The 10,531-nt window shown below is 42.4% G+C and overlaps 1 protein-coding gene across 1 annotated transcript; it reads right to left on the reverse strand.

Moving 5' to 3' along the window:
- Nucleotides 1-524: 524 nt before the first annotated feature.
- On the reverse strand, nucleotides 525-9,704 carry LOC139579306 (uncharacterized). Its single transcript, XM_071407863.1, has 5 exons — nucleotides 9,550-9,704; nucleotides 7,219-7,300; nucleotides 6,735-7,028; nucleotides 3,073-3,393; nucleotides 525-2,714 (listed from the first exon to the last, which is right to left on the reverse strand). Exons 2-5 carry the CDS (start codon nucleotides 7,268-7,270, stop codon nucleotides 2,305-2,307), a joined length of 1,077 nt encoding a protein of 358 aa, XP_071263964.1. The 5' UTR covers nucleotides 7,271-7,300; nucleotides 9,550-9,704; the 3' UTR covers nucleotides 525-2,304.
- Between the last annotated feature and the right edge of the window lie 827 nt (nucleotides 9,705-10,531).

Here is a 10,531-nt window from a genome sequence, read left to right on the forward strand (position 1 = left end):
AACTTTTTCAGAAAGTATGGTGCAAGAACACCATTAATAATGTCTGTGCACTTTGTCCTGTGCATTTTGAAGTGGGTAGCAGCAGTGGAGTCTGAGAAAGCAGCTCTACGTGCTTCTCCAATGTGATCACATGCCAGCATGGAACAGTGTTCAGCGATAGCTAATGCCATGGTGGCCTCAGCCTTTTTTGCAGAGTCACTTTTTTAACCATATTGGCAGCTTGTTTTGGGTGGAACTGTTATAAGGCTTTGCCTTTTGAGTATGTTTTTGAGTTGTCATGTGTTTTTTTACATCACTAAATTTGGCGTAGAAATCAGCCTGACAATACAGGCAGTATGCCCATGTATCATCTCCAATAAACGGCTTCAACCAGCCTTTGAATTCAGGGTTTGATTCCCACTCCTTTCTGTATTTTTGAGTGTACAGTTTAGACTGAGACATGATGAGCTAGCCAGCTAGATGTTTAGCTTATGTCACAGAGAGGCATACACACAGTGGACAAGGTGAGTAAGTGACAGGCTGTGTGAGTCAAATCCAGTGATTTATTTTAGACAAAGAACATTTTACATCCCACCCTGAATGTAAGCCAGGGCGAGATCAGCCAGTGGCGGCTTCCCGCATGCGAGATTCATTTGCAGTCTGGACGTGGAGGGGTGAACATCTCCTGCTCTGACTGCAGTTGGGAGGGACTGCTGCGCTAGAACTGGGCCGCCTGTGAGTGCTTTGGGACGGGGGTGGGGCCCAGGGCAGCACCCGCTGCTCGTTGAGAAGCGTAAGAACGATACGTGCTTTCACGTCAGTCTCCAAAAGTCTCCAATAACACCAGAAAAAGTTGCTAGATTTGTCGCTAGTCGATTTTTTGAAAATGTGTTGCTAGAGGGGTCTGAATACTCGCTAAATACTTGCAGCTGTCAAGGAAGGGAGTTTATGTTTATACAGGACCTCCCGACCTCACCTACCTTCAACCAATCATGCCCTCTGCATTGTTACAACATTTGAGAGGCCATGGCGATGCGGTATGGAGCTCAAGTTGGCCTCTGCTTGGCCCACAATTCTGTCATACATTCCATAGGGCACCTCAGACCACATTTTCGGATCAAGCACCAATTGGCTCTTAGCTTTGGGTAGTAAGCGAATTAAAGTCTCTTTCTGAACGGAACCGAATCACATTGGTGAAAGAGTTGTTCATTTGGCTCCCTGATTTGCATACTACTACTACTCCTTTATGAGCTATTTATTGTTTCTGCAGATAAATTACAAAATAATTCTAAAGTGGGTGATTCCTCACTGCAGAAACAATAAATAGTGAGGAGATCACGACAATCTGGTCCATGCAGATTTTTTTTCAGTGCGTAAAAAAATATGACATTGTTTTGCAGGACATCTAATAATTTGGCCAAATCTGACGTGAACGGAGCCAAATGATCCGGCTCACCGAAAAGACTGACAATCACTACAAAAGTTACAGGTGCTTGCGCCAGTTGCTCAAAACAGTTTCGACACAGGCTAACACTTTGTGAACAATAGTATTTCTTACATTTGATAAAATAAACGTAAATATAGCAAACATTCTTTATAATCATTTAGCAAATGCATATATTTATTACATATCATGTAATATGTTATAATAATACATTCATCTGTTATCGAGGATCCTTGGGACGTGCCTACCCCACAGAAGTTGAAATGTAAAATAGTTAATGTAAGGATTAAGGTATTGCTTGTGGTTTAAGGTTAGGATTTAGGGTAGGGATCACTGACCCAAAAATATTCAGTTCCCATAAAAAATGATGGTGTACGTATGCCCCCGTATGCCCTCCCCCTGAGATATCAAGCAAGGCCAGATTAGATGTGACGTTGATCTTGACTAGTAAACCTTCCAGTTACAATATCAGTAGCACCACCACCAAAGAGATTAATTATTCCTCCTTTATACCCTACCAGCTTCCCTTTCATATCCACACACTTAAAGGAACCTCCTTTATATCCCCCCCCCCCCCTATAAAATGCTTATGCTGGTGTAAAATTGCTGGCCTTAAAAATGAGTCCACAGGGAAAACAATTTAAGCCACCAGTGAGGCTGGAAGACTAGGCAGGACATCAGCAAAGACTGGGCCATAGACAAAACAAACCCTGTATCATTTGATCCAAGCCAATCAAGCTACAGTCATTGGCTACCGATTCAAACAGTAAACTATGATAGGAAGACATCCACATCCACTTCAGTGAACATAGAACATTTCATCCAACATTTCACAACAACAAAGAAGTTGTCAACCAAAACAGACTACCTTCATACATAACTCAACTCCCTGTGTTACTCTTCTTCTGCTCTAGCAGTGTCCCACGTTCAGCTACAGGGAGATGGAGCTCCTCCTCTTCCTCTGTGCGTTCATCCATCCCCTCAGGGCACGTGGTCTCATCAAGATGATCATCACAACAACTCTGGATTCTTCGGACTCCTGGCAGCGGTTGGCTATCCTGAACTGGAACAGGAAGTTCCTCGATGGAGAGATGTGGTGGTGATGCTATGTTAATCATTGTGCTGTCCTCTGTTCTAGTGACTGTGTAGTCCTCTGTTGGCTGTCTCCTGTTTATCTTGTACATCGCCAGTAACCCGAGCACACAAATGATTGACAGATGTAGAAAAATTATTCCTATCACTGGTACTCTACTCCTTTCACTATCAATCATTGCAGGCTCCAATTGCTTTTCTAGAGAAAGACAGAAAGATAGAGCATAGTAGTGTTAGTGCAGCAAAGATAAGGGATATGACAACAATATTATACTGAAGCAATAAGGCCTGAGGGGGTGTGGTCTTAGGCTGATATACCACGGCTGTCAGCCAATCAGCATTCAGGGCTCGAACCACCCAGTTTATCATCTCAACTAGCGCAGACAACAATACAAAACAGCAAGACTGCCACGACTAAATACTATTCTCTTGAAATATTACACTAACACTACATCTACTACTATGATAATAATAAGACAAAGAACAATGTCTATACGTTAAAAAGTGAATATTAAATACAATACTTAAGTGAGCAATGCATTCAATAGACATCCCACCTTTGACAGTGAGAGTGACTCCATGTGGATATCCTGGGTCACTATGCCGGTTGAAGAAGCACAAGTAGGTTCCCTGGTCAGACGAGCGTACACCAGTGATGGTGAGAGAGAGGTCACCCTCTCTGTAACCATCCCTGGTCACTGATGTCCTGTTCATGAATCCAGGGCCATAGGTAGTATTGATCAGGTCAATCTTCAGGACAGTCTGTCCATCTTTCTCCCACTGGACATACATCTCACCATTGGTCACCTGCTTATTGGTCGAGCCATAGCAGTGAAGTGTGACATTATCTCCGACGTGAGCTGATATTTCTGTCGGGACTGTTAGATGAGGAGGGAGAAGAGGGGTGGGCCTTGAATGCTGTGCAATTTTGAAGGCAATTGGATTAGATATAGGTCTACATGGAATGTATGACAATTAACAGACTGGTGGGAGAAGATGAGAGAGAAGGTGCTGGGGGGTTTAAGGTTAGAATAGTATGAAAGCCAAAAGGAGAGGAGGATGAGGGAAGTGAGATGAATAGACACAAATAAAGAACAGAATTATATTACGATCATTGATCACAACTCTAAAACACAAATCAACAGTATGTAAAGTTTGAATTACACACTGACTTCAGAAAAACAGTGGTCTGGCCAATATTACAATATTGTAACAATTGCAAATCCATAAATGAAGACTTTCATTCCAAAACGCTATATATCCAGTTTCAGAAATGTTGGTAAATTAGATTTTACTGTCATTTGAAATGATGAAAGATATTGGTATGATTTTTCACAATGTAATCGTGGCATGGGGTAGTTCAATGACACACATGTATTTGTTTAAAGTCTATCACTGGATGGTTTCATTTCAGAGACAATTTTTTTGGGGGGAAAAACGCTATATATCCTCCTCTCAGATAAATAAGTAGTACTACTATGTTTTACAGTCAGATGTAACAAAAAAACTATATTTTTAATAAAACAATGTACAAATAAATTAATTTGTGACATCAATGTTTAAATAAATAAAAATTCAATACAGTAATGTGAGATCTGTATGTAAAACATTTACATTTAGCATTTGAGTCATTTAGCAGATTCTCTTATCCAGAGCAACTTACAGTGAGCGCATTCATCTTAAAGGGATACTTCGAGATTTTGGCAATTAGTCAAATGAACTCGTGGATACCATTTGTATGTCTCTGCGTGCAGTTTGAAGGAAGTTGCTAACTATTGTTAGCGCAAACTAGCGTTAGCGCAATGACTGGAAGTCTATGGGTATCTTATGGGTATCTGCTAGCATGGTCTATTGGTACAGTATGTGCTAGCATGCTAGCAGATACCCGTAGACTTCCAGTCATTGCGCTAATGCTAATTAGCAATGGCTCGCGAAACTACCTCTGACTTCCTTCATACCGAACACAGAGACATACAAATGGTATCCACAAGCTCATCTGACTCTGGGGAAGCAGATAAACAGTGTTCCTGTTCCCAAGAAAGCTAAGATAACTGAGCTAAATTACTACCGCCCTGTAGCACTCACTTCCGTCATCATGAAGTGCTTTGAGAGATTAGTCAAGGACCATATCACCTCCACCCTACCTGACACCCTAGACCCACTCCAATTTGCTTACCGCCCCAATAGGTCCACAGACAACGCAATCGCAATCACACTGCACACTGTCCTAACCCATCTGAACAAGAGGAATAGCTATGTAAGAATGCTGTTCATTGACTACAGCTCAGCATTTAACACCATAGTACCCTCTAAACTCGTCATTAAACTCGAGACCCTGGAGAGGGCGCGTTCTCAGCCCTCTCCAGGGAGGAGGTGAGGGCCCTCGGAGTGTGGAGTCAGGAAAATAACCTCACACTCAATGTCAACAAAACAAAGGAGATGATCGTGGACTTCAGGAAACAGCAAAGGGAGCAGCCCCCTATCCACATCGACGGGACAGTAGTGGAGAGGGTGGAAAGTTTTAAGTTCCTCGGCGTACACATCACGGATAAACTTAAATAGTCCACCCACACAGACAGCGTGGTGAAGAAGGCGCAGCAGCGCCTCTTCAACCTCAGGAGGCTGAAGAAATTTGGCTTGTCACCAAAAACACTCACAAACTTTTACAGATGCACAATCGAGAGCATCCTGTCGGGCTGTATCATCGCCTGGTACGGCAACTGCTCTGCCCATAACCGTAAGGCTCTCCAGAGGGTAGTGAGGTCTGCACAACGCATCACCGGGGGCAAACTACCTGCCCTCCAGGACACCTACACCACCCAATGTCACAGGAAGGCCAAAAAGATCATCAAGGACAACAACCACCCGAGCCACTGCCTGTTCACCCCGCTATCATCCAGAAGGCGAGGTCAGTACAGGTGCCCCATAGCGGGGACCGAGAGACTGAAAAACAGCTTCTATCTCAAGGCCATCAGACTGTTAAACAGCCATCACTAACATTGAGTGGCTGCTGCCAACATACTGACTCAACTCTAGCCACTTTAATAATGGAAAAATGTATGTAATAAATGTATCACTAGCCACTTTAAACAATGCCACTTAATATAATGTTTACATACCCTACATTACTCATTTCATATGTATATACTGTACTCTATACCATCTACTGCATATTGCCATCTTGATGAAATAAATGTTTCAAATCAAGTTTATTTTATATAGCCCTTCGTACATCAGCTAATATCTCGAAGTGCTGTACAGAAACCCAGCCTAAAACCCCAAACAGCAAGCAATGCAGGTGTAGAAGCACGGCGGCTAGGAAAAACTCCCTAGAAAGGCCAAAACCTAGGAAGAAACCTAGAGAGGAACCAGGCTATGAGGGGTGGCCAGTCCTCTTCTGGAGATTATAACAGAACATGGCCAAGATGTTCAAATGTTCATAAATGACCAGCATGGTCAAATAATAATCAGGAGTAAATGTCAGTTGGCTTTTCATAGCCGATCATTAAGAGTATCTCTACCGCTCCTGCGGTCTCTAGAGTTGAAAACAGCAGGTCTGGGACAGGTAGCACGTCCGGTGGACATGCCACTTTAAACTATGCCACTTTATATAATGTTTACATACCCTACATTACTCATCTCATATGTATATACTGTACTCTATACCATCTACTGCATCTTGCCTATGCCGTTCGGCCATCGCTCATTCATATATTTTTATGTACATATTCTTATTCATTCCTTTACACTTGTGTGTATAAGGTAGTTGTTGTGAAATTGTTAGGTTAGATTACTTGTTAGATATTACTGCATGGTCGGAACTAGAAGCACAAGCATTTCGCTACACTCGCATTAACATCTGCTAACCATGTGTATGTGACAAATAAAATTAGATCCCTTTAAGATACCTAGGTGTAGACGAGACAATCACATATCACTGTCAGATATACAGGATAGGAACATTCCATTCCAGATAAACAATGGATATATAGCATTTAGCAAAAAATATATTTTCATAAACATCTATGGACAAAAATCTGAGAACAGTAATATTTTACACACTTGAAGGTACCCATACCAATAATTTCTTATGAAAAAACTGGTGGTTATAGCATTTTGGAAATAAACTCTTCAAATCTATCCCTGAGTAAAGCAGTGATAGTTCCTGTTCCCAGTCAACATTCAATATGTAACGTTTCATCATGTCTCTTCAACTTACCCAGAACATCTAGCGTTACATCTGCAACAGTATGCAATCGACAGATACACTCATATGAGCCCTTGTCATTGTACACCACCGAGAATATTGTGAGAGAGAGGTCTTTGTTGATTTCCACCCTCTTCTCAAAGGTCTTTCCTTCAGTAAACTTTCCTTGGTCAATCTTGGCAACGACCTGGCCATCCACAATCCTCCAAACGATGCCAATGGCACAGGTTGCATTGCAAGGGAGAGTGACATTGTCCTTCAAATTCACAGTTTTAAGAATGATACCATTACCAATCGAGGGACATTCTGTGGAAACGGTCGGGAAGCAAAAGAAATACAAGGATTATTAGGTTTACATATTTGTAGCCTAACTAAATCCTCAACATATTTGACATTAGGCTAATACAGTGAACACACTCAATGATGTAGATCCAGAGGCCAGTTCACACAAAAAGAACATAGTGTATCTAAAATGATTCATTTAGGACAAACGTACCAAGAAGGCCAACCATCAATGTCAAAACACAGTAGAAGAGTATCCAACCCATGCTGTACTTCACTGCCCAAGGATTCAAACTCTGTGGAATTGAAAGCATGTTAAGATTGTGGATTATTGTTATGTCTAAAAAAACATGTGGATTATTGTTGTGTTATGTCTAAAAGTATTTAGCCATCACTAAAATAGTAGCCTACTAAGAAACTTTGCTTTGGTTTGCTACGGTGTGCACTAATGAATACAGCCCTATAAAAAAACGTTCTTTTTCAAAGGCAATTGCCGTCCATTAAAACAACATTCATTCATTACATACACGTTACAAACTATTTAAGAAACAAGTATCCTATGCCACCCCCGACCCCCAAACGAACAGATTTCCAATAGAATAGAGTTAATTACCAAACTATAGATTTTTCTCCCAGAGCTTTGGATGTCCTGAGAAATAACTACTTTCGTTTTCTTCTTCTTCATTGGATTTTTTAAGGTGCATTACCGCCACCAGCTGGACTGGAGTGTTAACCAGAGACCGGAAGATGTAAATCCTACCCATTATTCTCATCTCCCTAAGGAAGCAAAATACATCATGAAATACTACACCCCCTGAAGATTTCCCCAGCAGTTCACTTAATATTGGCTCCTTAACCCCATTACTCCTTAAATCTAACAACAAATTCTCCCTTTCCCTCACATATTGCTGGCACTGAAATGGAACATGTTTCACTGTCTCCATCTCCTCCTGACAATGATGAAACCAGTCTCAGCCTTGTGATCACACTTTCCTCCCTTCTCTCTCAGTCTGAGGACCTCCCTGCCCTCCACATTTCCTAGATATTATACAGGTGTCTTCCCTTTCCCTCCATGTTCCACAACTCTTGCCATTTGTTTTTACGTTTTTAACCACTGTCCTCATAAACCCTTGGCTTCTGCTTTACTGACTGACAAATCCATTTCAACATTAGGATGTTTAAGAGGCTGCTTGGTGATAACATCCACCTCCTCATTCCCCTCTACTCCCACGTGAGCTGGTACCCAGAGGAACATCACAATTACCATCATCTGTTTCACCCTAGACAAGCACTGCAAAACCTCTACAATACATCCTGTCTGCTCTGAGACACAAATGAATTTAAGCTCATCAGTGCTGCACAGGAGTCAGAGCAGATGACTACCCCGTCATCCTCACCTCCTCCACCCACTCCACAGCCAAGAGTATGGCCATCTCCATTGTGTAAACAGATAAATGACCTGTTGCTCTTTTCGTCACTGCCACCTTAACCTCTAAAAGCTGTTCCTGTCCTGCCTGTTTTAGGCTCCTTAGATCCATCTGTGAATATATTAAAGAAAGCCTAGTACTGTGTTGTTAAATGTTCACTTACAACTGAATCTACTCCTTCCTCAACATCTATTAGCCTCTCAAGCAACCCTAGATCTATCGCTAGCTGAGGGAACAACCAAGGTGGGATAGCAGGAAAACCACAGAGGGGCTAAACTCCTTCCAAATAACACAATCTCTCTAGCCATGCCATTACCTATCCACCCAAAGCTTTGTATTCAGACTTCGCTCATGCTCCCAGCGCTCAATGAGCACATTTTTGTAGGATGTGTGACCTTATGTCCTTGTAGATTTACCCTATATGTGATGGTTAGCTGTTGTCTTCTTAACTATAACGGCATCTCTCCCAACTCTACCTGCATCGCTGCCACCGGGGAGGTCCTGACTGCTCCACAACATATTCTTAGGGCTTGGTCCTGGATTACATCTAGCTTTAAAAAGCTGTCTGAGATGCTGATCCATATGCCACACATCCGTAATCCAGTGAGGACCTTTCCAGCGCTATATATATATATCATTTTCAACGCCATTCTATCTGCCCCCACTCTAATCTGGACAGGCAACGCATCACATTCAATATTTTCTTTCCTCCGCCCATGTCATTCGAGTGTGTCAAACCAGACCCAAAAGGAACCTAAAAACTACTGATTGTCGCCCGCAATTTGGAGCATTCCTAAGAGGAGGGGGGGGCGACACCGGTAAACAGTGTCCTTTGCTCCCGCTTGCCCAACACCTGCCCTCGCCGTTAACAGAACTGCATGAAAACATCGCTGGTGTCGAAGGACACTGTCTACCGGTGTACGGCTAGCTAGCTACCGTTGTTGCCCCCGCCCCTTCTTCTGTGGGGTTTGTCGGTGGTTGGCGTCAAACGTTATTGTGCATCACCTAATGTACAGTACAATTACAAAGAGGGGTTCCTGCAGATGCAGGAATGCACACATTTTATTTAACTAGGCAAGTCAGTTAAGAACAAATTCTTATTTACAATGACGGCCTACCCCGGAAGACGCTGGGTCAATTCTGCGCCGCCCTATGGGACTCCCAACAACGGTCGGATGTGATGCAGCCTGGATTCGAACCAAGGACTGCAGTGATGCCTCTTGCACTGAGATCCAGTGTTTTAGACTGCTGCGCCACTCAGGAGTCCCGAGTGTAGGAATGACCAGAAATACGGGCCGCAATTGCACCCTCTTTTTTATTTATTTTATTTAACCTTTATTTAACCAGGTAGGCAAATTGAGAACACGTTCTCATTTACAATTGCGACCTGGCCAAGATAAAGCAAAGCAGTTCGACACATACAACAACACATAGTTACACATGGAGTAAAACAAACATATAGTCAATAATACAGTGAAAAAAAAATAAGTCTATATACAATGTGAGCAAGTGAGGTGAGATAAGGGGGTGAAGGCAAACAAATATATGTATAAATAAATAAAATAAATAAATAAAAATATAAAAGGCCATGGAGGTGAAGTGAACACAACACAGCAAGTAAAATAAAACTAAAAAAAAAACCCTGGAATGGTTGGTTTGCAGCGGAAGAAAGTGCAAAGTAGAGACAGAAAATAATGGGGTGCAAAGGAGCAAAATAAATTAATAAAATAAATACAGTAGGTAAAGAGGTAGTTGTTTGGGCTAAATTGTAGATGGGTTATGTACAGGTGCAGTAATCTATGAGCTGCTCTGACAGCTGGTGCTTAAAGCTAGTGAGGGAGATAGGTGTTTCCAATTTCAGAGATTTTTGTAGTTCGTTCCAGTCATTGGCAGCAGAGAACTGGAAGGAGAGGCGTCCAAAGGAAGAATTGGTTTTGGGGGTGACTAGAGAGATATACCTGCTGGAGCGCGTGCTACAGATAGGTGCTGCTATGGTGACCAGCGAGCAGAGATAAGGGGGGACTTTACCTAGCAGGGTCTTGTAGATGACCTGGAACCAGTGGGTTTGGCGACGAGTATGAAGCGAGGGCCAGCCAACGA

The sequence above is a fragment of the Salvelinus alpinus genome, chromosome 6 (genome assembly GCF_045679555.1).
Source record: "Salvelinus alpinus chromosome 6, SLU_Salpinus.1, whole genome shotgun sequence".
Classification (NCBI taxonomy): domain Eukaryota; kingdom Metazoa; phylum Chordata; class Actinopteri; order Salmoniformes; family Salmonidae; genus Salvelinus; species Salvelinus alpinus.